General features: G+C 56.7%; 1 protein-coding gene across 3 annotated transcripts in view; it reads right to left on the bottom strand.

Moving 5' to 3' along the window:
- The window catches only part of TNFRSF1B (TNF receptor superfamily member 1B), a 35,642-nt gene extending 16,632 nt beyond the window's left edge, over nucleotides 1-19,010 (bottom strand). For all 3 annotated transcript variants that reach the window (XM_079916878.1, XM_079916879.1, XM_079916880.1), the window contains exons 1-2: nucleotides 18,872-19,010; nucleotides 532-631 (exon numbers count right to left, since the gene is read on the bottom strand). In XM_079916878.1, the coding sequence (XP_079773004.1) occupies nucleotides 532-631; nucleotides 18,872-18,949 (178 nt within the window). In that variant the 5' untranslated portion in view covers nucleotides 18,950-19,010. The remainder of the gene's footprint in view (nucleotides 1-531; nucleotides 632-18,871) is intronic.
- Nucleotides 19,011-26,820: the final 7,810 nt, after the last annotated feature.

Below are 26,820 nucleotides of genomic sequence, written 5' to 3'. Positions count from 1 at the left end.
GTGAAATGGGTAGCAGTCACTGATTCAGTCAAATATGCTCTGAGCACCTGCTCTGTGCCAGGCATCGTGCCGAGTGCTGGGGATTCAGCAGAGAACAAGCCACAGTCCCTGTTCTGAGGAGCACACAGTGGGGGCAACAAAAGAGATCCAGGGCAGGATCTCACAATGTCAAAAGAGCTGCTGCCACGGGGGATGCCAAGGGCCAGTGGGAGCGGAAAGGAGGAGTCAGATCTGGCCAGGCAGTGCTGGCAGGCTTCCTGGAGGAGGGAGACATCAGAGGCCTAAGCGATAAGCAGGAGTAGACCAGGGGAAAGGAGTTGGGAAGTGCACCAAGCAGAGAGAACAGCATGTGCAAAGGCCCAGAAGCAAGAGGGAGCAGGGGGTCGATTCATGGAACCAGCGGGAGCTCAGTAAGAGTCCAGGGCCATGACCCTGACCCCCTAACCCCCATAGCACACCCACTCCCTTCAAGGCACCGGCCCACAGGGACCCAGCCAGGCTGAGGGCAAGGGCCCCAGTGGCTGCCCTCACCTGGTGGACACTTGCTGCAGCACATCTGGACCTTTGTGTTGTAGTATTCTTGCAGCCGGCACGAGCTTCCGGGCTCCGGGACATAGGGGATAAACACAGCCTGGAATGGGGAAGGGGAGGACAGCCATTAGCTTGGCCACCCGTGGATCCTGCTACGCTGTACGCCCAGATCCCCGTCTTGCGTCCTGCAAGTGTTTGGCCTTCTCCCTGCTGGGGCTCTACTGACATGGGGACTTCTCCCTTTGGTGGGGGGTGGGTAGAGGTAGAAGAAGGGTAGTCCCTACCTTCTTTCACCTCCCCCCCTCCTCCCTCAGTGTAGCACACACATGTCTGCAGGCGGAGACGTGGAACCAGCTGGCCAGAGTGGGGGGCCAGCTCCTCACACCACATGGGGCAGAGGCGAGGCCTTGAAGCCTCCCAGAAGGCGGTGGCCTCGGTCACAGCGAACGGCAGAGTTCAGCACAGATAAGCCGTGCCTAGGTTGCCTCGCCTTCCCTCCTGCACCTGGTAATCACCCCTTTGTCCTTCCAGCTGAGTGCTGCCTCCTCCGGACTCCGCCTCCTCCCGGAGGCTGATTCAGGTTCCTCCCACTCTGAGCTCTCTCTAAACATTGAATATGCCCTCCTGAGGATCAGCTCATTGTGCTGAAATGGGGTACCTTCTCGTCCTGCCACCCTCGCGGGTACATTTGCATGCACACGTGCGTATACCTGTACACAGAACACACACAGACATACACACATGCACACGTCTGCCATGCAAAGGGCAGAAACGACGAACTCATCACCTCTAGACCCTCAGCTTCCAACATGGGGCCCACAGCAGAGTTTGGGCTCAGGAAAAGAATATTTGTTGATGACGATAGTTACATTTCTGGAGCACTTCTGGGGTGGCCAGGAGCTGGTCAATGTGCTCCAGGTGCCCTACTTAGTGGATGTGGTTGCATCCCACACAGATCCCCTATACCAGCAGGGCACCCATCTCCAGCTGTCTTGGGTGTTGCCCCATAATGGCTCCCAGCCGTCAGGTGGGACCAATGCCGTGACATTGTTCATGCTCCAGAGCATCGCGCCCCAACCCGTGGGGTCAGAGGGCATGAACTGTAGGGAGGCAGGCTGTCACTTGGCCTTCCCCTCCCCCTCCACAGCACCACCGGGGAGGCATGACTGCCGGAGCCAGGGGCAGGTGGGCCCCTGGCTGGTTCCTGCATCCAGGACGAGTGGGCCTGGAAACCCAGCTGCCTGCCGCACTCGGCCTGGCAGACCTACCCTGGCTGCACACAGCCCGGCGCCAACAGCTGGAAGCATCGGGGGATGACCCCCAGGGGCTGCGCAGCGATCTGTGGCTCTTGTGGCCCCCACGGCCTTGGCCGAGCTGCCTCCTCTGCCTGGTGACCTTCGCTGTCACCACAGAGCCTGGCGTGTACTGACAGTTAGGTGCTCAGGGCGCACTAATCTCAGCAGTGGGCTTCATGACAGTATCATTTCCTGGAGGGGTCCACCCTTGGCACCAGGGACACCAAGCCCTAACACGGGTGCACCCTCCATGCTCATCGGCCCCTGAGGCCCATCCCTCCCCCACACCCTCACCCCAGGCCTGGTGCCCAACCCCAGGAAGGCAGCTCTAAGGAGGCTGGGAGAGATGCAGGCTGGCAAGGGAAGTGGGATTCATTCTGCATGACCCAGAGCCTAAAAGGTAACTTCCACCCCATCTGGACGGTAAGCTGACATGCCCATGGCTGCGCCCGCATGCGCACACGCACACGTTCTCTCTCTCTCTCTCTCTCACACTCACACACACACACACACACACACACTCACACACACTCACTCAGTCCTGATACTTCCTCCCTCCCTGTTTGCTCCTGGAGTAAAGCCCCTTCTCGGGGCTCCTCCCACTTACTGGGGGTGGGGGTCACTGCCTGCTTCCGAAGCCCCTGGCGGGGGTCTATTATAATGCCCACTCCCACCGCAGAGAAGGGGCAGGAACCCCGGGGGCGGTGCCCAGGAAGCTGTACTGTTAAAAAAAAGAAAAGAGAAAAGAAGAGAAGAGAAGAGAAAAGAAAAGAAAGAAAAGAAAAAAGAAAACCTGCCAAGCGATTCCCATGCTCCAGTGCTGAGCAAAGCTGAGCGGCGCGCAGGCCAGAGCAAGATGCGCTGGGGCAGCACGTGCAGGAGACCCAGCCATCAAAGGCTGGGGGAGCCCCGACCGGAGGATCGTGCTTCCTGCAGCCCCCTTCGCACCACCATTCGCTGCACGTTAGCTGCAACGCAGCGCCTAAGCGCCCCCCCAGCCCCCCTGCAGCCCGCTGTGCCTCGCACTCTGACTGAGCAGCCCGGGCCGCAGCCTCCCCCCAACCCCACCGCAGACAGCACCCTGAGGGCAGGGCGGGGTCACACCTCCTTCCCTCGAGCCCCCTGCCCCCCAGGGTGGCGGGCACAGGTCTCAAGGACCCTGCACACGGTGGGCTTCCTCCCCCCAAGTACTCTAGGGGTAACTAGGGGAGCCCCTCACTCCTGTGGGCCCTGAGAGCCACAGGCCTGGCAGCTCCCGGCGGGGAGAGGACTCCTCCTTCCCCCGCCCCCCCTCGCCGGGGCAGCCCTCTGTGGTGCAGCCCAGGGCGCCTGCCCTGCCTGGGGGAGGATTTCCTGTCAGGGCCCGAAGGACCTGACGGGAAAGGGCCCTGCCTTGGCCAAGTCTGGGTTGTCTCTCCACCCATGGGGCAAGGGTTCCGGGACAAAGGCGGGCAGCTGGACCCCCAGGGCCCCCAGGCCACTGCCCGGTGGCCTCCCCTCCAGGGTCTTTTCCTGTCTGAATCCCGCTCTGAATCCCCTTCCCTACACTTCCTCCTGCCGCTCTGACTCCAGCCCTCCTTTAAGCAATCTTGAGGCCTGTTTATCCTCTTGGACAGGAAAAAAAAAAAAAAAAACCAAACCACTGCCCTGTCATGGCTAAACAATGAGGAACAGAAAGCCCCTTGCAGAGTGGGACAAAAGGTCACTCCCTCCACTGCCCTGCTCACCAGAGCAGAGGCTAAGCTGGGGCACAGCCCTAGGAGCTGGGCCTCAGGTCAGCAAAGGAGCCATAAGAGCGGAGGGTCCTTGGAGGTGCCCAGAACATGGTGAGCAGCCTCTGGGAAACTCGGGGCTATGGAAGCTTCTGTTCTTCTGTCTGGCGTCGGGGAGGCTCAGAGCCACACTCCACCCACCCACAGGGGAGCTCTGACCGACATTTTAAAATGAGGAAATGAACTGGGTAGTACTGAATTCACTCAGCATGCTTAGCAGAGCCAATCTTTCAAAATACAGCATCCCCAAGTAAACACTTGGAAACCACTGGTGAGCACTAACCACTCATCTAACAGGTGGGAAATCTGTGACCCAGCGTGTGTGTGTGTGTGTGTGTGTGTGTGTGTGTGTGTGTTGGGGGAGACTGGAGAAGATAGACGATGGATGGATGGGTGAACGAATGGATGGATGACGGATGGATGGACAGATAGATAAAGAGAGGGAGAGAGGATGATAGATGAAAGGAAGGAGGGAGGGAGAGGGAAGGAAGGAAGGAGAGAATGAAGGACCCATCTAACATCCAATTTGTGAGGCACATCTGACTGTGCCCATTTCACAGATGGAGAAATAGAGATGGAAAGAAGCCAACCCACCTCCTGGGGTTTCCCAAAGGCCATGCCAGGGCCCGGCTGGCGGCAGGCTGAGTGATGCCTGTGCACAAGGGGCCAACAGGGCCCATTGCTCATCCACCACAGGCCTCAGAGCTGCTTCACATCGGAGTCTGCAGCTCCATTTCCTCTACATCCCAGGAGTGACAGTACGTGTTGGACCCCCCATCAGATAGACTCCTCACCAACATTTCACAGATGGTTGAGAGGTGAAGCGATGCACCCAAGGCTACACCAGAAGAGCCACACCCCCGACACCGCTATCCTGCCTCCCTTCTCTTGTGGGCCCAAGCTTCCCTTGCCCTCGACACAGACCCAGGACCCCAAGCGCCTGCCAAACTCAGCACCCTCTCCCACCATGTGGCCTCCAGCACTCTTCCAGGTTCGCACCAACTATCCGCCAGGCCAGGCTGCAAGCACTTTATAATATCCCACTCCTACCCCCAGAAGCAGGCGGGCACGTGCCCACTTCACAGCTCAGGGAGATCAAGTCATTTGTCTGAGGTCTGGGAGGGAAGAGGTGGAGTTGGGATGTGACTCTTGCTCTGGTCCCACTGGAGAAGTCTTTGCTCCCCTCCTCAGGACAGCTAAAGGGGCCAGCCCCTGGGATCCACCCTCTGCCCTGAGTCACCACCGTGCCACCAGCACCCATTCATCCACCTCCACGCTGAGCGGAGCCTGGGGAGCTGGTTCACACGGGCACACGCACCCTCTCCCTCCCTCCCTCCCTCTCTCCCTCTCTCTCTCTCTCTTTCACACACACACACACCAGTGCAAGGGACCTCTCTCAGCCTCAGGCCAACACCCTCTGACCTCAGCTCTGACCTGGTTTCCCAGGTAACCACGCAGGAATCTCAGAAGAGCCCGTCTCCTGCAGCGGGCAGGGACATCCAGCACCTGAGACCCTGCCCTTCCCAGAACTGCTTGTTTCACGGGGATCCTTGACCTGTCAGGAGCTGGCAGCTCCTCAGCAAGCAGGAGTAGGGTCAGCAAAGGCTCAAAGGTAGGAGCCTGTGAACAGGGAGGGTTGGCCCAGCTGATCTGCAGCTGTGTCAAGTGCTGGAGGGACACGTGGGAGCTGATGACCGGGAAACATGGCCCAGAAGTGGGGATGGGACTGAGGCGCAGCAGCTCAGGGCTGGCAGGAACCTTAGAGATGATCTCAGATGACCTCTCATTTAGTGGTGGAGAAAGACAGGGGCAAAGGTGGAAACGTTCGTTCATTCATTCAACAAACATGAAGGTGCCGGGCACTCGGCATCAAACATAAGCAAGTCCCTGCCCAGGAAGCTGGGCTCTAGTTGGGGAGACACAGACACGCACAGTGGAAAATGGGAGGTGGCAGCAGGAGCTAAGGAAAAGGGAAAAGCAAGGTGGGGCGAGAAGCCCCAGGGAGGACGTGTTCCGCGTGTTCCAGGCACAGCCAGGGGGCCAGGGCAGCTAGGCCAGGGTGGGCAAAGGTGAGGGAGAGGGTGAGGGCGCTAGGAGACAGGAACGGCAGCACCTTGTCCTGGAAGTTTGCATCGTGCAGAGCTGTTCACACGCGTTACCGTCTCTGATTCCTCATTCCAGTGCTGTGACGTTGGTAATCTTGGTATTCCCAAGTCACAGATGAGAAAACCGAGCCTCAGAGGTCTCCTCACCTCCAGCTCTGTGTTCCTTCCCTGCCCCAGGAAGACTGGATCTCGACCCTCCCTGCCCTGGGCCCACCCCAAAGGTCCTCCCTCCCGCACTCAGGCACGTCTACTGTGGGCGGTAACTAGCTTCTCTGTGCCTCAGCTTCCTCATCTGTAAAATGGTGGCGTGGCCTGGTTGAGGTTCTAAGCCCTTTCCAGCTCTGGCTTCTTCAGGATGGGCATCAAAAAGCTCAGCCCCCTCCCAAGACCTCAGGAGGATGGGGTGGGGGGGTGGCCCACCCACATGAGAGGTGGATAAACTCAACGACCTGGGAGGTAGGGGCTGGGGTGTGAGGCGAGGCTGCGGGTGGGTGTGGGGAGGGGCTTCCCTGCCCCAGCTCTGCCCCTCAAATGCTCTCCGAGGGTGAGGACGGCCTGAGCAGGTGTCCCCTGCGAGGAGGGGGGCTGGAGATGCCCATCCCCCCAGGTATACGGACACCTGGCCTCACAGGAGGAGCTTTGGCCCCAGTTCAGAAGATCTGGATAGATGTGCTGGTCCTAGGGGACTTGGGAACATCACTTACTCTCTGAGCCTCAACACCGTCATCCGTAAAATAGTGACATAACACCTTGCCCGGCCTCCTCCTTCCTCCTCGGGTCATTGTAGGCGCAAAGGCGGGGGGCAGGGGGTGTTAACTTGGGTCCGTCATCTTCTCCCAGACTCCCAGGGGACCCGGGGGCGGCGCTCTAAGGGTCCGCAAAGGCCCTGACACACATGTGGCCTTGTGTCGGATGGAATATTAGAACCGGGCTCTCTCTGCCTTGGTTTCAGCTAAGAACAGGCACGGCAAGGACAAGTCGCTGGGGGCAGGCGGCCCCGTTTGGGTGAGGCGCCAGGTGGCCCACGCAGGCCTTGCAGTGGAGGGCGTTTCCCTCCCTCCTCAAGAGCAGGTCTGGGAAAGCTGACCCGTGACCCTTGGAGTTATGGAGTCACCCTCAGGCTGACCCCAGGCCCAGTCCTCAAGAAGCCCAAGGTCAGGAGACGGCAGTAGGCCAGCTGCAGGGACAGCGGAGTGGGCCTCGTTAAGGCAGAGGGAGGAGGGGATGCCTGCAGGTCAGATGTGGGCTTTCTAGGGTAGTGGCCTTGGGTGGTCTGCAAGGGACTTTACTCAAGCGGAACACCTGGAGGGGTGAGGGGACCCCAAAATAAAGAGTCTGGGTGAGTGACCGAAACCCAGCAGCCAGGGGTCCATTAAGTGGCCAGAGGACACAGTGTCCAGGATAAGGGACAGGGATGTGGCTGTGAGTCCCTGAAAGAAGGTGAGCCTCAGAGGCCGGCAGGGGGCAAAGCCAGAGCAGGACCAGACTTACCTGGTGGGTGTGGCATGAATTTTCCCCGCCCTCTACTCCCTCTCTTTCCCACTCCTCCCAACTCTCACCCTGGAGGACCAGAAACCACACAGCTAGCAGCCAGGGCTGGAGGAGGGAGACTAGGGCAAGGTGGGCAATGCACTGGGGTCCGCCCAGTGAGCAGCAGGGCCATGGCGCCAGGCAAGACCCTCTGACTGTGGAGTCAGCGCACTTTCTCAGGGAATTGGGCAACCCCGCGCCAGCTGACTTCCTGCCTCTCTGCTCCCCGACCAAGACCCTGCATGCACCCCAAGGTGGGGGCCCTCAGTCCCTTCTCCTATTTATAAATAGACTGCGAGAGGGGAAGGCAAAGAAAGACAGGCCTGGGGAGGGAGGAGGAAGTGGCCGCCAGCAAGACAGTGTCATCTGAAAGCACTGAAGCCATAGCGCCCTCTGCCCTTCCTGCCAGCACTGACGAAGCACTGCGGGGGTCTCCAAGGCTTTTTGATTTTCTGGAGACCCCCCCACCGCCCCCCACTTAGATGCCAGTACCCTTGGGAAGGGGTCCCACTCCCAGCCTTCCCCAGGAGCACCCCTGGGCAGGGTGAGAGCAGGAAGGGGACGTGGTGGGAAGAAGGCCACGGGGGGAAGCTTCAGGCTTGAGGAGTACACATGCCCCACAAAACTTCTCTTTTCACAAAGTGGGAGAGACAGGGACTGTTCGGACCCAGGAGTAGCACCTACGGTGTGCAGACAGTGCTGAGTGAGCACGCTCACATGCATTCTCTTGTTTTATCTCTGCACCAACACAACGAGGTCAGCATCACCCCATTTTAGAGATGCAGAAACAGAGGCTTCCGGAGATACGATACCATGTCCGGGGCCACGTAGCCAGCAAGCGGCAGAACTAGTCCCAGCCGCATCTCCCTCAGTGTCCCCAGACAGGCTCATACCCCGTGGTCTTCTCTTGCTCCCTCATTTCACAGAGGAGAGGCCCAGAGAGGGAGAGTGACTCCCCGGAGAACACACAGTGAGCAAGGTGTGGGCGGGTTAAATGACTCTCCCAGGCAAAAGGGTCTCCAGGATGCCAGGGACAGACACTGCAGCCATGGAGCAGAGCAGAGGCGTCTGCCCAAGGACCCAGGGAGGGAAACTGGCTTCAACCAATAGAGAAACCACATCATTTCCATGGCAGGTCCCTGGGGCCCTGGCATATGCTGAGAGACAGCAGAACCATTTTGGCTTCAATCTTAGGGGGTTCTCGGGAGTCCCGCAGACTTCGGGGTGCAGCTGACACGGCGATGACGCGAGAGCCAGGCAGTGGAGGCTCGTCTGTCATCACGGAGAGGAACGGCATCTACGTCAGGAGGACCGACCACATCACAGGCGGCGGCCAAGGGTGACACATCCCACTCCCGGCCTGCTGCCTGTGATGTCGCTTTAGAAGTGAGCTGGGGGAGGACAGGAAGCCCGGGCTGGTATCCGGTTCTTGGGGTCAGGCTTTGTGCTAAGCACCGGGGTACAAAGATACCGGGGTGTGGTCCTTGCCCTCAAGGAACCCTCGGTCTAGTTGCAGAAAACATCCTAACCCTTTCCATCCCCTCCCAACACACACACCCCAGGCCCAGCCACCACCTACAACCTCCTCACTTTTGGTCCTCAGGCTTCCCAGACAGACCTGAAGCCACCTTCCTACACCAAGTCTGTCCTGAGCTCAACGTCCTCAGCTTGGGGTCCGGGGGCCGCTGCCTGGGCCCTGCGAGCATCTCCCACTCAGTCTTCACCTCACCCTGCATCATCCCTCTGGCTCTGGTACCCTCCTTCACGTGTCCTCCTGCTGCTACCTCTGCCCAAACATCCTGCCCTCCCCTCTTGCAGGGCTAACTCTTTGGCTTCCTTCAAGAGTCCTCTCCACTATCATCTCAAGGAAACCTTCTCCGGACCCGCAGATGGGGTCAGAGGTCCCCCTTGAGGGCTCCAGCGACAACCCAGGTATATCTCTCTAATTCATGGACCACCTTTCGGTTAATCATTTGCTTCCCTGTGTCTCCCCGTCTGCACCCTCGAGCGTGAGCTCTGAACCAGACACCTGGGTTTCGGTCCCAGCTCTGCCACTCACCAGCCTCAGTTTTGCCATCTCTGAAACGGGGACAAAAGCAGTGCCCACCTCATGGGGCTGTTATGATTCACTGGGCCAAGGCGTGTGGAGTGCGCCATGCCCAGCGGCAGCGAGAGCTGAGCGTTAGTCGTTGGGTTTTTATTACTCATGGCTCTACACCCAGCCCAGCGCACAGCCCACAGCGGGTACCTAACAGATGCTGAATTGTTTAACAGAAGCAAAAGGTTTCATTTCCAATTAGTTGAAATGAGCTGGGGCTAGCAGGAGAACTGGGCAGGCAACGGGCTTGTATAGAGAGAGGGTGGCGTCCCCAGGATGGTAGAGCCCCTCGTGGCCACCGCAACCGCCCTGGCTTCTGGGGGCAGGTTAAGCACAGAGCTCAGAAGGCGCTGTCTGGGGTGGGATCCTGGCTCTGCCTCTGGTGAGCTGACAGCCTGAGCCCAAAGCTTAACCTCTGTGCCTCAACTGCTCCTCCTATCAAATGGGGATGATAATGGTACACCCTTCCCAGGTGGCCTTGAGGACAGAAGGCACTCGGGGCATGTAATGCATTAGACCCATGCCTGGCACCCACGAAGCACCCCCGGACGTCAGTCCTCGCTCAGGGTTTGCTGCACTCTCCCAGACCTCAAAGGGAAGTGACAGAGGGGGGCCCTTTTATCCCCACCTCACCACTGAGAGGAAAACCAAAGCCCAGGGAGAAGGTCCCAAGGTACTGGCAACAGAGGCAGGCAGGCCCCCAGGAATCCTGACCCTCTGCCCATGGGGGACTCATCACATTTCATGCCTGAGATGCAAAGGCCAGCCCTGCCCAGCCTCATGTCCACCCCAGCAGCGGCCAGGGTGAGCGAAGCCGGGTTCACCCTGGGGCTGAGCACGAGAACTCCAGGAATACACGAGGGTGACACTGTCCACAGTCAGGTCGCAGGGACAGGGCTGACGCCATAGGCGCCTCATGTTGCAGGATGGGGTGGAGAGGGACGGCTCCCCTTTCTCCCGACTGTCTCTGTCTCCACCCTAGGTCATTGGTCCAGCCCAAAGCCCAACTCCACCTCCCTGAAGCCTTTGATCCTTCCTTCCCGTTCTGCTACTAACCTCTCAGCCAGAGCTCTCGCCTAAACTATTGCAACAGTCTCTCCACCTCATCTGTCCTTCCCACTGAGGCCTGGGTGATCTTCCTAATACACCCTCTGCTCTGGTCACTCCCTCACTCAAAAACTATCAGTGGCTCCCCGTTGCCTCAACTCCTGATACGAAGTGAGTGTGGTAGCCGAAAGCATAGTCACTGGAAAAAAGATGCCTGGCTTTGAATCCAGACTCCCCTCTATTGGAGGGCAGCATCAAAGGAGTTTTGCTTTTTTTTTAAATAAATGAGGCTAAAAAACCTCAGTCTTCTCATCTGCAGGATGGAACTGATAACAGTATATACCTCATGGGACTGTTGTGAGGATTAGATGAGATAACACATGTAAAGTGCTTAGTAAACGCTCCACAAATTACAGTGGTGGGCTTCCCTGGTGGCACAGTCATTGAGAATCTGCCTGCCAATGCAGGGGACATGGGTTCGAGCCCTGGTCTGGGAAGATCCCACATGCCGCAGAGCAGCTGGGCCCGTGAGCCACAACTACTGAGCCTGCGCGTCTGGAGCCTGCGCTCCACAACAAGAGAGGCCGCGACAGTGAGAGGCCCGCGTACCGCGATGAAGAGTGGCCCCCGCTCGCCGCAACTAGAGAAAGCCCTCACACAGAAACGAAGACCCAACACAGCCAAAAATAAATAAATAAAATACTGAATACATAACTACTTAAAAAAAAAAAGTTACAGTTGCTACAATGTTTTAATTTAATTTTAAAAGTTTTTACTACTTCCAGAAACTGGTCCTAAACAGCCTACAGCCTCAAGTGCCATCGCCACCCCTAACAGGCCTGTTGCTCCAGCCAGCATGGCCCAGCTGCTATCCATCCCCTGCTATCCCCACTCCTGGCATCCACCCAGCTGCTATCCCCTGCTATCCCCACTCCTGGCATCCACTCAGCCCGATCCTGACCACCCTCCAGGGCTCAGCCTTTAAAAAGATCCTTGTGTGGTCACTGCGGGAAGAGGCATGTGGGGGACAGAGTCAGGAAGGTGTCAAAAGATGAGGGGGGTGACCAAGGGGCCAGGCCAGGAAGCGAGTGAAGCCATGGGGTGGGGGGGGAGGGGCTTGAGAGAGCTAGGAGGACAGGACAGGAAGGAGCAGAACTGGGGGCTTGTGAACGCGGAGCAGGAGGTGACAGGCTCACCAGGAACAAGCTGAACCTCTGCGCGTGGCAGACAGAAGCGGGGCTCTGGGTCAGCAGGAGGGAGGACACGGAGGGGTGCCCAGGATGCTGGCGGCCATCCCGGTAACTAAAGCCAAGTGCTGGGAGCCCTTCCCTAAGAGTCACTGTCAAGTCCAGACCTGGGCCTTGAGCTGGAGACCCACAGAGGCCGGAGCTGCAGGCCACCTCCTGCCCAAAGTCACTCACCCTCTCTATCCCCTTCCCCCTCCCCTTTGTCTAACACCCAGGCTGGGCCAGGTCTCTGCTGATCTCCACTTCCAGCTGGGCCAGCTGGGGGTCAGAGAGGAGAAGGGAACTGGTCAAGCCCTCCGGAGCTGGAGGCTGAGCCAGGGCTGGGCCCTGGATCCCCACTCCCAGCCCCACGCTCCGGTCCCTTCCGCAGCCTCCGGCATCTCTCCTGAATGGCACTGGAGAAGGCTCTCCACGGACAGTCCGGCAGATGCCCATCCAGGGCCCCCTGCCCCAAATCCCTCCCCGTGCTGCTCTCACCCTCAGGCCCTCTCGGTTCCCCGAATATGTGGCCAAGTCAGCCACACCCACTGCAGGGCCAGGCTCAGGTGGAAACAGACAGGTGGGCCCCTGTCTGGACAGCAGAGGAAAACAAAAGCCCCTGGGGATTTCCTCCAGCCAACGCACTGAATCAACCCGGGGTCCCAGCTCTGAAGCTGGGGGCAGAGTAGTGGTTTGCTGGCCAAAGGGATCCAGCCGTGTCCCTCGACGTCACCCCGCACTGCCAGTTGTCCCCACGTGTGCCCACTCAGTATCTGCTACCAAGAACGGGAGGACGGCTGGCCGGCCCGGGACCTGGGAGGTGGGCTCTGCAGCCGTGTGAGCCGGCTAACAGGTCTTGTTCTAGTAACAAAATGGATAGTCTTGCGATCCTCAACCTCCGCAGGTGACACCTGAGATGCAGCCTGTTCCAACCTCTCCTCTTCTGCAAAGAGGAAGTGGAGGCTGAGAGCTAGGGCGGTGTGTCACGGTCAACAGGCCACCAGGGCAGAGACAGACCACAGCCGGAGTCTGGACTCTCCTGCACAGCTGCCCCGCCCCCCAACTCCCCCCGGCATTGCTCACACCTGGGGCAGATGGAAATCGACTCCTTCAAACCCCCATCGGTGAACAGACACTTTCTCTTCCTGGGCTCGCACCTCGAGTGCCCCAAACCACAGTGATGTCACCATCACCTGTGACCTCATGACACGACACGATGGAAAATGACCGTGGGCCCCAGAGTCCCAGCCCCACAGTCAACATCTCAGCGGAGGGGCACAAACACCCAAAGCCCTGGGACTCAGAACCAGGGGGACAGCTGTGAGTCCATCACAGGTGACAAAGGCTTCTTCAAGGAAGCCCACCCCCCACCCCGCACTCAAGGCTTCCCCGAACCTGTGGGATCCCAGGCGGCGGGCCCCGCAGTGATGCCCACAGCACGGACTTTCCCGTGGTGCCCCAAAGGGTCTGGCTTCTGAACTTTAAGAGGGGCTAATTAGGTAGTAGGGGGCAGGGAGGTGGTAAACACGTGAAGCCTGTTCTGCGTCTTGTCTCGGATGCCAGCTAACCAGCAGCCAGGAATTCTTGAAGCTACTGCGGCCTGAGTCAAGGAAATCGTTCCAGCTAAAACAAGTGGGACTGAGGTCAGCAAGAAGAGAGACTGGGAATCAAAGATATTAATGGTGGGGAGTAGTGGACTCTCCTTCCTGGGAAAACTCTTAGACCCCCCTCGCCCCCAGTCTGTGGCCTCCATCAAGCACAGGCAACACTGATACTTCCCCAACATTCCAAGGGAGTGTCAGGATCAGTGCTGTTGGGTTTTATAGATAGGGGTGCTTAGGCCCAGAGAGGTTAAGTAACCCGAGCGAGGTCACACAGTGAGCCGGTGACCACAGTGTACAGATGGGAACTCTGGTCTCTCGGGCCCCAGGCCAGTGCTCCTTCCTCAGGGTCCTGCTGTCTCGGAAATCACTTGGAGGCTGGGGGATGGACAGCATGACCTCAGAAGAGCCTTCACAAAGCTTCCCCTTTTCAGGGTTACAGGTAAATACAGCCTTCTGGATCACGGAGCTCAGAGATGGAAGAGATTTTAAAGACAGCCTGGAATCAGCCCATGCCCATCTTGCAGGTGGGAAAGTCGAGGCCTTCTGCATCCCCTTCACAGAGAGGTCATGAGACTCCTCTATTCTATGCCACATGTGCCCCTTGCTCACCCTCAAATGAGATCCAGCACCTGTCACTCACTGAAAGGAGTTGGGAGGGGGAGGGGAGGATTTCCTGACCCCGCAGCCTGTGCCACATGCCAGGCTCCTAAGGCCAGGCAGTTGGGTAGGTGGTGTGAGAGGCCCTAGGACGCGGGCTCTGGATCAGGAAGCATAGCCAGGAGAAGGCGGGCAGGAGGGAAACTGTCCTCAGGGATGCTGGGCAGGAGCTCTGGGCAAGTGGAGGTCTGCCCCCCCTACCTCAGAGCCCTATGGCTCAGAGACAGGGAATCCGCCTCCACGGTGACTCCCAGGCCCTGCGAAGCCACAGATGCTCAAATAGCCACCAATGGGCTGCACAGCATATAAAGCACTTTCAATCCTGACAACCAGCCAGTGAGGTGAGGGATCATTTCTATTTTACAGATGGGAACACAGAGGCAGGCTCCCAGAGATGGAAAGACTTGTCAAGGCCACACAGTCTATAAACAGCAAAGTAAGAAGTGAGCCAAGGTCTGTCCAGTTCTGAGGCCAGAGCGTTTCTTCTAAGTCATCAATATTGCTTCCCTGGGGCCTGGCGGGGCGTCCAGAAGCGGGAGCCACAGCAACTCCACTTTGTTTCTGTTTCCCTTCATAGCACCCTTCTCTCCACCGTAACCCCTGGCTTCCCTCGCTGCCTGCTTCTGGGCAAGTCACATGCTCCCTGGGCTCTTGAGTCACTGCCAGTGGGTAGCCCTGTCACGAGCCAGGAGGGGGATGTGGGCGGGTGAGCACTTTAGGGAGAGCACCGCTAGCCTCAGCAGACTCGACACAGCAGAGGAAGAACCCAGAGAAATATCCCAGAGAGAGTGAGACGAACTGGAGCCCAGCCCTGCCACCACTGGCTTTCCAAACTCTTCTGTCTCATCCATAAAGCAGGGTCATTATGAAGGTCAGATGAATATTTTTGGACATTAATTCAATATTTTTTAGCACCCACTACGTGCCAGGCACCGTTCTAAGCCAATGGTTCTCAACTGAGGCAACTCCCCCAGGGGACATTTTGCAGCCTCTGGAGACGCTTTTAACTGTCCCAAATGAAGGACTGTGCTGCTGGCATCTAGTGGGTGGAGGCCAGGGATGCTGCTAAACATCTTATAACTCGCAGGACGACTCCCACAGCAACCACATGGCCCGAATGCCAAGAGAACTGAGAACAAGAAATCCTCGTCTAGGCTATGAACAAGTGAACACGTCCCTGCCCTCACCATGCTTAACACTCCAGTAGAAAGACACAATGCGAGTGAAAGAAATATAATAGGCCATGAGTGTTACAGAGGAAAACAAAGCAGGTCAGGGGAGTGAGAGTACCTGGTGGGGAGCTTTTATAGGTAGGATGGCCAGAGAAGGCATTCCTGAGAAGAATTCATTTCAGCAAAAGAAAGTGCAGGAAGGAGATCAGAGGAGATCAGCGGGAGGAGCATTCAAGGTAAAGGGGAAGCAAGTGCAAAGGCCCTGAGGCAGGGGTGTGTGTGGCATGTCTGAGCAATGGAAAAGCAGCCCACATGGCATAAACCTGAGAACTAAGTTGATGTGTAGAGCTGAATGAAACACACACACAAACACCCCACGGATGGCATCAAAACGCTCCCCCTGGGCTTCCCTGGTGGCGCGGTAGTTGAGAGTCCGCCTGCCGATGCAGAGGACACAGGTTCATGCCCCGGTCCAGGAAGATCCCACATGCCACAGAGCGGCTGGGCCCGTGAGCCATGGCCGCTGAGCCTGCGCGTCCGGAGCCTGTGCTCCGCAATGGGAGAGGCCACAACAGTGAGAGGCCCGCATACCACAAAAAAAACCCAAAAAAACAAACAAAAAAAAACTCTCCCCCTGCAACCTTCTTGGCTACTCCTCCAGGAGCCACTGGGCCAAACCCAGGACCACAGTGAGGATCACATCCTCAGTCAGCAAACAGGTTCCCCTCTGGCATATTAGACAGGGGACAAAGAGACATCCCAGGACTGCAGGTACCCTGGATCACCCATCTCCACCAAAGGCTAATGTCCCCAGGCCAAGCTAGGAGTCCCCAACCTCTCCCCTAACTCGAGCTGGCCCCAGGCCCCTAGGTATTGAGGCCCCTCAGCCTCAGGCCAACCCAGCAGGTAGAGATCCCCTCAGCCCCCTCCCAGCAACAACAGAAAGCCAGACAGCTAGAGCCCTGCCCATCCCCCTTAGATGACACCAAATGCTCACCTATCCTGCCAGCTGTACTGGCGTTTGTCTGCTGAATGAATGGATGACGAGATGAATGAATGATGCATTCCACACCAGCCAGCAAATACAGCTTTTAAAGGAGGCAAACACCCTGCAGCCAAAGTGATTCTGCCACGCCTGCAGCAGCTCAGGTCTCCCTGGGGCTCTTTCTACAACTTGATTTATTACATCTGACACAACTGAGTATCCACTGTGTGCCAGGGACCCGGGTGGGGGCAGACGGGGGATACAGGCATGGGGAGGGTAGAGTAAGAAGAGCTTTGGAATCAGGCAGACCTGCATTCGAACCTCCCCACCCCCTACCCTCCAGTTCTATAATCCTGGGAAATACCATAACCTCTCTGAGCCTCAGGCTTCCACATCTCTAAATGGGAACCTTTTTTTTTTTTTTGCGTTATGTGGGCCTCTCACTGTCGTGGCCTCTCTCGTTGCGGAGCACAGGCTCCGGACATGCTGGCTCAGCGGCCATGGCTTATGGGCCTAGCCGCTCTGCGGCATGTGGGATCTTCCTGGACCAGGGCACGAACCCGTGTCCCCTGCATCGGCAGGTGGACTCTCAACCACTGCGCCACCAGGGAAGCCCGGGAACCTTTTAAGAGTTGCTATAAGGAAGGTTTCAGCAAGATTCTGTAGTTAGATCCTAAGCATGCTGCCTGGTACTTAGTAGGCATTCAAACAACAGGTGCTATTGCGGTGCTAATAATAAGGAGGAAGACCCCCCAGTACCTGCCCTCAAGGAACTTTCCATCGATTGAGGTGGATAAAACACAACCAGATTAAAAAGCAGAATGTAGTCTGTCCTAGAGAGGGATGAAAGGCTGGGAGTTCAAAGAGCAGAGGATCAAATCCAACTGGGAAGGACTCTCCTGGTGGCACAAGTGGTTAAGAATCCTCCTGCCAATGCAGGGGACACGGGTTCGAGCCCTGGCCCGGGAAGATCCCACATGCCTCGGAGGAACTAAGCCCGTGTGCCACAACTACTAAGCCTGTGCCTTAGGGCCCGAGAACCACAACTACTGAAGCCCGCGCGCCTAGAGCTCGTGCTCTGCAACAAGAGAAGCCGCCGCAATGAGAAGCCCACGCACTGCAGTGAAGAGTAGTCCCAGCTCGCCGCAACTAGAGAAAGCCCACACACAGCAACGAAGACCCAATGCAGCCAAAAAAATAAATAAAATAGAAAATAAATAAATTTTCTTAAAAATCCAACTGGGAGAGTGAGGAAAGGCTTTGGCGTGGGGGGTGGGGGGAAACGTGCAAAAGACCCTTAAGGATGGGGGAAAGGGTGCACCACGGAGAGAGACAGCATGGAGTACGAAGATACACAATGGCCGTGTTTCGTAGGGTATAGGGTACGATGCAGAGGGGTGGCAGGAAACACCCGGAGACCTCACTCGCTCTGGCCTGAGACACCTGGGGGAGTTTCTGCCTTGGCCACTGGGAGCCTTTTGCTTCCCAGGCAGGGAGAGAGGCACTCCAATTTGAGGAGGGCCACCCCAGCTTTGCCACCAAGGAGGATCAGTGGGAGAGGGGGCAGGGGCCAGGGGACCAGCTAAAAGGCTGTGAAGACAGTCCCGGAGGAGGGAACCTGAGCTGATACAGGAGCTGGGCACACGGGAGGGAAGTGAGAGACTCAGGAGAACCCCTCAAGCAACTCCAAGACTAGGAGCTGCTGTCCTGCAGAGAAGCCCTGTGCCTCCTCCCCCCAGGGGCTCGTATGTCCCCAGGTTCGCTGAGGCACAGTCTTAGTAGTTGTGGCGCGGGCTTAGTAGTTGTGGCGCACGGGCTTAGTTGCTCCGCTGCATGTGGGATCTTCCCGGACCAGAGCTCGAACCCGTGTCCCCTGCATTGGCAGGCGGATTCTTAACCACTGCGGCACCAGGTAAGTCCAAAATGGGGCTATTCTGTCTTAGCAGACCATGGAGACAGCCACAAGAGGCAAAGGTGGAACAATCCTCTGTACACTCTCTCTCCCTTGCTATTGTGGTGGGTGCAGTTAGCGCTGAATAACAGCTCTGGGGTCTCTGCTCTCTCCATTTTCCTGGAGCCCCTTAGACATCATGTTTGTCTTGATAACCAGCCCAGAAGTCCTCCCTCACCCCTGTCGCCCAGAGCTCACAGATCCTTGGGGAGGTCAGCCCAGGGGAACCTGAGGGCACTGTCTCTCTCCCTATCACCCCAGAGTCCACAGACGGCAGGCTCTGAAGTGGCCACTGGACACTCCAGGTGGGTCCTGGGGAAGGCGTCTGGGCAAAGGGCATGGAAGACAGTCCACAGTCTGACTGTGCCCTTATTAGATGCTACTGCACACCTGGCCCTGTTCTTTTACACACGCAGCCCCAGTATTTCTAAGAAAGAGGAAAACCGTAGCTCAGAAGGGAGGAAGTCTTCTGAAGAAGGTGCCGGGCATCTGTAGTGGGGACAGAGCCCCAGTACAGATCACTGCCTACCCCCACCCCCAAGTCACCCCGGAGAGGCCAGGGGTCGCAGGGATAACGGGAGTTGGGTTTCACAGTCTGGCTGGGATCTGCCCAGGGCCCGCTGGCCGGCCACCGACGGCGGAGGGACCAAGGTGAGACTCCGGGTCGCGGTGGCCAGAGTTCCGGCCCCGGGCGCACGTGTGCCAAACCCGGGGTCCCCAGAGGGTCTCCAGCGGCGTGCATCTGATCCGGTGTGGCGGGTGCGGCGCCTCCGTCGCTCCGAGCCCCGCACCCCTGTCACGGCGCCCCGGACGCCCCGGGGCGGGGGACGCGCGCCAGCCTGGGGTGGATGGCATGGCGCCCCCCCCCGCCCCAGACAGGGTCGCGCGAGTCACCTACCTGGGTGGGCACGGCGCGCCCTGCGGCCCAGAGCTGCAGTCCGACGGCCAGCGCGGCCCAGAAGGCGGTGGGCACCATGGGTGCAGGCGGCTCGGCGGGCCCCTTGCGCCCTCGCGCCTCCGCTCCCGCTCCGCTGCCTCTGGCGCCTCCGACTGAAAGCGAAAGCCGGCGCGCGGCCAAAGAGAGGCCGGGGGGCGGGGCGGGGCGCGGACACACCTCCTCCCCGCCCCACACAGCCGGCCGCCCCGCCCCCAACCCCCCCCCGCCCTCACCCCAGCTCTGCCAGCCTAGCGCTGGGTCCATACCTCCAGCGCCAGCCACTCCCAGCCCTCTGAGACCCTCCAGCCTCCTTCTAACGTCCCCTCCCCTTCGAGTCACCCTTCCCAGCGGGGCTGGTGGGATGGGAGAGGGGGCAGGAGATCCGCATTGGGGTTGGGCTCCCACCAGGCTTGCGGCTGCCCCGAAGTTTTGTCTCTCGACCTGCCCTGCGTCCACCTACCCCTCCCACCTCTTGCAGGCTCCCCACTCCCTTGGCGGTGGGGCACGAATTTGGTGAAACATCCCACACAACTGACATTAGCTCACGGGCATTCTAAATTATTCCCTCATTAGACGTTATCTGACTTTAGAGCCAGACCACCTGGGTCTGCATCTCTGCATTAACCTCACAGAGGTAGACTGAAGATTGAAAGTTATATAACACACATACTATAGTATATATTATATATGTATGTAAACTTACGAAGTAAGTATATAAGTAACTTAATAAGTTCTGTATACATCTTAGCTGTAATTACTGTTATTCATTTGCTCATTTATCCTTAAGCATTCCTCATGCCCTCCTCAGAGTGAGCCGGAGCCTGCCCTGACCTCCTTCTTGAGTCCCCTGTCCAGGTGGCTGACCAGTAAACAGAGGCTAGGACAGAAAGCTGTGGGAGCCCAGAGTGGGGCTGGCCCAGGCCAAGGGCCGTGAGGGCTGGTTCCCCTGGAGTTGACATCTGAGCACCCACTCCAGCTTCCAGCTGCACCCCCTGTGCTTTGAGTGCCAACCCTCATACCAGGGCCAGCCCTGAGGGACCAGAACATATTCCCCCAGCCCTGGGAGTCCTTGCCCCCAGCACATAGGGCGTTTCTGAGGGGCAGGGTGGCAGGAGGGGAGGCTATTCTGTTCCCTCACTGCAGGCTGCCCCAAGCGAGGTCCGGGGGCCCCTGCTCTGGGCCACCAACCCCTGTGATGGAGACAGCAAGGATGATGCTTCTAGGTGCTGAGTGAGAAACTGGGAAGTGACACTTGGCGGATGGAAAATCCCACCTCCTGATCATGAGGCTGGGAAATTACCTGGTTTCCACACGTTTCTAAGACATGGGCCATGCTAAGGGCGGGGCTCGCACAGCCCACAACCTTAACTCTGCAGAGAGGGTCAGACTCTAAAGCTAGCATGAAGCTTTCTTCTGGCCCTTACAAGTCTTGTCTGGGAGCAGTTTGGAGGAGTCCCTGATCCATAAGAGAGAGCCAAAGGCCAGGAGTGGGGTGTCACCTGGTGAAAACAGGAGCAAACCGTTCTCCATGGATGCCCCCTACACACCTCAAACCCAGTGGGCCCCACTGACTCATTGCCTCCAATGGCTCCCCATCCCAGGGGGTGGCAACACCACCACCCAAACGTGGGGATCCTCCTGGGATCCCACCTTCCACCCCAGCTCCACCAACTGGACTCCAAGAGGTGGGTGACAGCCAAGCCAACAGGAAAGCAAACCCTCTCTCTAGTGATTCTGTACAAGGTACCTAATACAGAGGAACTGGCTGTAAAGATGTTAGAGAAATTAAAAGAACAATTAGAGGAAAGGGAGACTAGTCTGAGATTAACAACTGCAAGAAGCCACCACCATCTCTGGGGCCGGAAGTGGCGTTACCAAAGCCAGGAGCTGGGGCATCTGGGGGCATCTGGAACCGTGGAGGAGACAGAGCCACTGTTAGAGACGCGCGTGAAGCAGAGAGGAAGAAAATATCCGGCTTCTCTCTTCCTCCCACCCTACAATCTCCCACCAGTGACTCCCATTGACCAAACCTAAGACAGGAGCCACTTAGCAAAGGAACCTGGGAAATGTAGTTTGTTCGGGTCAGCCCACTGCAGTGGAGGGGGTGGGGGGGTGGGGGGACAAGATGGCAGGGCCTGGAGCTGAGCGCAGGCAGATAACAGGCGAGGGTCTAAGGAGAAAGTCTCACTCCTTGTTACGCTTGCTTGGGGGACCTATCTTTTCCCAGACTCTGCATGAAATCCTGCGCAGGTCCTGGAACTTTTCCAGGCACTCTCAGGCAGGAAGAACCTTCTGGTCTACCAGATGAGAGTCCAGTGCTGCCCTGGGAACTCAACAGAGCTACAGTCTTTTCTCCAGGGTGGAGTTTCTCCCCTTCTCCAGCTGAACCCAGGCTGGATCCTGCCTGGGTGTGGGAGGACCCGGCGACTCCTCTCTTGACTGCCGAGTGTGGCTGGGGAGAGGGTTTTGGAAGCGAAGGGCACAGTGTTTCATAGCAGCTAGAGCTGTCACCCCACACACATACATTGGGGCCTCTGGGAGGCAGTTTCTGGCTCATTCTCTCTCGGGGCACTTTTGCAGGTGTCTAGGAGACCTTCTTGCTTATTCCTCTGACCATGGCTCCCCAGCACCAGGGATACCTGAGCCTCCTGCTGACCATGGCTTACCATATCCCCCTTGAACCCTACATGAGTGGTGGTCCTCCAGGCTCCTCCTGCCCAGGGCTGCTCCCCATAGGAAGCACTATGGGTCAGAGATGACCCAAAGCCGGCTTCCTCCCCAGAGCCCACGGTTGCCCTTCAACCTACACCTGGAGCAGCCCAGCTCACACCCATGCACCCTGGCTCGCTCCAGCTCTGCCGACTCAGGCCCATCCAGCCACAGGCTCCAACTCACATCACGACCTTTCTGGAGCACCTGCTGGGTGCCATCCCTGGGGTGCTGGGTGCTTAGTAGTGCACAGGCGCTTGAGAGTCTCCCATCAGTCTTCTGGTCCCTAAACACCTGCGATGTCAAGCCAGGGGATTCAAGCACATAGTCAAGGAGCTCTGCTCATCTGTCTGCCTCTCACTGCTGGACTGTGTGGGCCTCAAGGGCAGTGGGACTTGGTCGTGGTCCCCTCTATTTCCCTGCTGACAAGGTGATACCCAGAGTCGGGGCTCAGTAGGTTTGAAGTGGATAAGGGCTGCATACAGGACGAGTGTACACAGGAGGCAAGAAAGGGGAGAGGAAGTGAGTGAGCGAATGAAAGGCTGAGTGAATGTCAGGGTCAAGGCCCCAGAATCCAGTCCAGCTCCATCACTCCCAGACCCTATGCACTCTGCCAGGTCTCCCAGGCCGTGCATCTCTTAGACTCCTAGTCCCATGACGCAGAAAAATCCCACTTGCTCCTCGGTAATGGGTAGCAGGCAGGCTTCCAGCACACAGGACCATGGCCCTCTGGTCCCCAACTCAGGGGCAGCGTGTACAGTTATCTGAACCCTGGGGCTCCCTGGAGGCTTTCCTCACTTCCCAGTGCAGCCCATAGCCCCCAGCCATCTCGCACACACCACCCCAGCAAGCTGATGCCCATGCTTTACAAACTGGTGCCGAGGAAAGCTTAGCCACGGCAGGCATCGTGCACAAGAACAGCCAGCCTGTCCACCAATATTTACTGAACACCTACTATGTGCTGGGTGTTCTAGTGAACCGTTTGGAGGAATGGCTCTCCAGCATCAGCCAGCATCAGAACCATCTGCAAGTCTTGTTCCACAGGCAGACTCCTGAGCCCCACTCCCACGTCTGTTGAGGGCCTGACAATCTGGCTTTTTAATGAGCCCCCTGGTGACTGACAGACAGCTTTTGGGAAACAGGGTTTAGCTGCAACAGGTGCCGTGGTTGAGGGTGGTTCGGAAGGCATTGCTGTGGTCGCTCTGGGAGGGGAAGTTTACACTGTGGGGGAGGTCTCAGAACCCGCCATCAAACCTTGTGGCCTGGTCTCCAGGAGTTCCAGTGGGATCCTGTCTTGGGCAGCAGGACCCCCTCCCCAGCCCCACCCAGTCTGGCCCACAGCCTGGGCAAGCAACCTTCTCTCTCATCCTGCTGTCCTGCTTGTCTCAGCGCCCGGGACGCTCTGGGTCAGCCCCTTGATGACTCATGTCCCAAAATCTCGAAAAGGAAGTAGCGCTGGGGTGAGCCACAGCTCTGCACCCATCTCCTTCATCTGTCGAGGCCTCCCACCTGCCCTCCTGCCTACCCCAGGGCCATGTCTTGGGCTGAGCTGGCCATACCAAGCTTGGGGCAGGGGGTGCTGGACCAGGAAATACTCCCCAGCTCCTGTCCCCATTTCCTTCCAAAGAAGGGGAGGGCAGCTCTCCCTCCCCGCAACCCTCAAAGAGGACCCCAGGCAATTTGGGGAAGGTTGCCAAGAGAGCCTCCAGGCGTCCTCCTCCCTCCACTCGACTGAAACCTCCCTGTTCTGGGTTGTGTCTTCCCAGGAACCAACCCCCAAACCTGCCCCAAAGCTTCTGGAGACCCTTAGTTTCTAAGCCCAGCAAGTGGGCCCAGCTCAGACTCAGGGGAGTTCCCATCCTAGCCCCCTCCCTGTGTGAGGGCCTAGAACATCTAGAACATGAGGGCGCTGGATTAGATCAGGGGAGGCAGGCTGCTTTCAGCCTAAATGCTAACTCTGCTTGGTGGTAGCTGCCTAGGGCTTCATGTTGAAAAGGATTCTGAGCCTGTGTGTGGCCTCTGCAAGAAAGGATGCTTAACCAAGTAGCCAGGTGTGTGCTGGGTGGGGAAGGAGGCAGCCACAGCAGATCACCCGGCCTCTGCGGTCTCTGGACTAGGTCCAAGTGCCCCTCCTGTCCTGACGTTCAAGGACTCTGAGGTCCATGAGATGTGGGGGCATGGGGATGGAGCTGGGCTGGGCTTGATTCTAAACCACTGCCTTTAACAGTTCAGAGGGCGGACTTCCCTAGTGGTCCAGTTTAAGAATCCGCCTTCCAATCCAGGAGACGCAAGTTCCATCCCTGGTTGGGGAACTAAGATCCCACATGCCGCGGGGCAACTAAAGCCTGTGTGCCGCAACTACTGAGCCCTTGCGCCGCAACTAGAGAGCCCGCATGCCGCAACTACAGAGCCCACATGCTCTGGAGCCCGCACGCCGCAACGAAGAGCCCATGCACCGCAACTAAGACCCAACTAAGCCAAAACAAACCCAAAAAACATAACAGTACAGAGGGGACATATCTGTCCTGCAGGAATGACCACCTTTGATCCCACTCAGGGCCTTCCACGATGGGTAGTTCTCCCTTTCATCCTACTACAAACCACGCTGCTGCATTTTACACTCATCTGTTTTTTAACCTGACATTGTCTTTGTCTCAGTTTTTTTTTTTAATTAAAAAAAAATCCAAAGCATAATATAAGAAACACCCATATTCCCACTACCCAGAATTGACCAACGTTAACAACTGGGGCTGCCCTCCTTCCTCTCTGACTTTCTATCCTATCACTTGACACCTCTGTTCTGGCTGGTCCTGCACAGGCAAAACCCCTGGATCACCCATCCTCCAGACACCTGTGTGACTCCCCCCCTCACTTTGGTCCAGTCTGCTCAAATGCCGCCTCCTCAGAGATGCTTCTCTGAACTCTCCTAACTAAAGTTACTTTTCTTCATAGAAGCTAGTATAAGTTCTCTATTTGTTTATTGTCTCTCTCTCCTATGATGGCAGGAACCTTGTCTGTTCTGTTCTCTGCTGTGTCCCCAACACCTAGAAAGCAGTACTGGCACTGATTCGATTTTTTTTTTTTAATAGTAGGCTCTCAGTAAATTTTTGTTGAATTATTTTTTTGCTTCAGATTCTTCTCTAATTAAAATCAAAGTCCTTCTTGACCCCCAGCCCCTGGTCTAGTCCCTTGTCTTTCCCTCCAAAGGTAACTATTCCTCTGAGTCTGCCATGTTTCTCTCAAATCTGTTTTCTGCCTTTACATGGAAAGGAACGACAGGGAGTATTATTATACACGTGCTTCTGTGTTTATATCAACATACCAGGCACGCTCTCCTGCCCCCTGGTTTTTCCCCCCACCACCCCTCGGCTGTGTTTCTGAGAACTTTCCGTGTTGTTGAGTTCAGACCTGGTCCTGCCCTGCACGCCTGACCTCCACTCCCCCCACCCCCTCCCCCACCTCCGTTTCTGTTTACCTGCTGCCCTGCGAATTGACTGTCAGGTGTTTGCACTTCTGGCCCCAATGCACATTCTGGTACCTGTTTCCTGAAGCAGGGGATTGAGATTTTCTCTGGGTCGTAAACCTAGAAAGTAGCACTGCCAGGCTGTGGGGTTCACACATTTTCATTTTCGCTAGGTCCTGCCAAATTCCTCTCCCAAGGGGCTGTGCCGTTCACACTCCCAGCAGTATGTGAGGAGTCTCCCTCCCGGGTGCCCACATCTGCAAGGACATTTGATCTTGTCAGCGGGTTTCTTTTGATAGCCCTTTACATTTTCAAAGGGCTTTCAATTCTGCTTCCCCTTTCCAGCCTCACCAAGGTCCTGCCATATTCCTTTCCTCTGAAGGATGAGTCTCCCCTCCCCCAACTCCCAACCCCCAGTCCCTCACCCCTCCACCCCTACGTTCATTCCTTCTGCCCACCTACCCACCCCACCCTCCAAACCCCGCTCTCACTGACTCTCCTTCAGGCCCTGGAAGAGCCAAGAAGCAGCTGGTCCTTACTTTCTAGGTAAAGCCTCAAAGACAAGGAATGCCTGCTAGACACACTCTGGCCTCAGTTTCCCTGCCTCGCCTTGAGTTCTCCACCCCATTACAAACTGGGCCGCTCCCAGCCTGGGCAGGTACCCAACCCCCTCGACTAGTCCCTCCTCCAGCCCCTCCCCCCTTTGGGTAAGTGATTCCTAGCTATTTTATAACCTGGTCACTGGTGTGAACGGAATCTTTTTTTGCATAACTTCTCTCGCTCTCAGGTACATCGGGTTCAGTGAATCATACTCCTCAGATCTTGCCTTACAAGCCTCCTCTCTTGCTTTATTTTCCCCCCAATCCCTGCTCCCCACCCCCACCCCCATAAACTCAATCCATGTGTCCTTGTAAAGCACATGGTGGTGTCTGTGGGCGTTCGCATTTCTCTGAAGTGGGACTGCCAGATCTTGGAGTCATTGTGTATCTATTTCACCAGCATTGCCAGAAACTTCTCCAGGACCGCGACGCCAGCCACACTCCTTCCCATCAGCATGGTCACAGGGTTCCCCTTTCTTCACACTCTCCCCAAAACTCACCATTAGCCAACATTCTGATTTTGGCCAATTTGATGGGTGTGGAGTGGAGCCCACCATTGTCTCATTTGCATTTCTCTGAATATTCGTGGGTTTGAGCACCTCTTCATTACTTAGTCATTTGGGTTTCCCCTTCTGTGAACTGCCTATTCATATCCTTTGACCATATTTCTATTATTTCCTGTCTTTTTCTTGTAGCTTTGCAATAATTCCTTGTATATTCTACATATTAATTCCTTGTCATTTTTAGGTATCACAAACACTTCCCCATTCTGTCATCTGTCTGGTATCTTGGTTTATAGTGTTCTTTGTTGATTCAAAAAAAGAAAAAAAAACTTTAATTTTAATGTAATTCAAATCCATAAATTTTTTGCCATTTTGTTCTTAGCCAAAAGGTCCTTCCTTACAGTGGGATGTAAAAATACTTTCCTATATTTTCTTTCATTAGCTTTATGATTTTACATCTCACATCTAGGTTTTTCATACAACTGAATTATTTGTGGTATATGAGATCTAGAGACCCAACTTCGTTTTTCTCCACAGAGTGAGTCAGCCTTTCCTATACCATTGGCAAAATAGTCCATCCTTTAATCGCTGATCATAACTGCATGGGTCTGTCGCTGAACAATTCCTTCTGTTCCA

The sequence above is a fragment of the Stenella coeruleoalba genome (assembly GCF_951394435.1).
Source record: "Stenella coeruleoalba genome assembly, chromosome: 1".
In the NCBI taxonomy this organism is placed as follows: Eukaryota; Metazoa; Chordata; class Mammalia; order Artiodactyla; family Delphinidae; genus Stenella; species Stenella coeruleoalba.
This window is presented reverse-complemented; position numbering and strand designations above follow the sequence as displayed.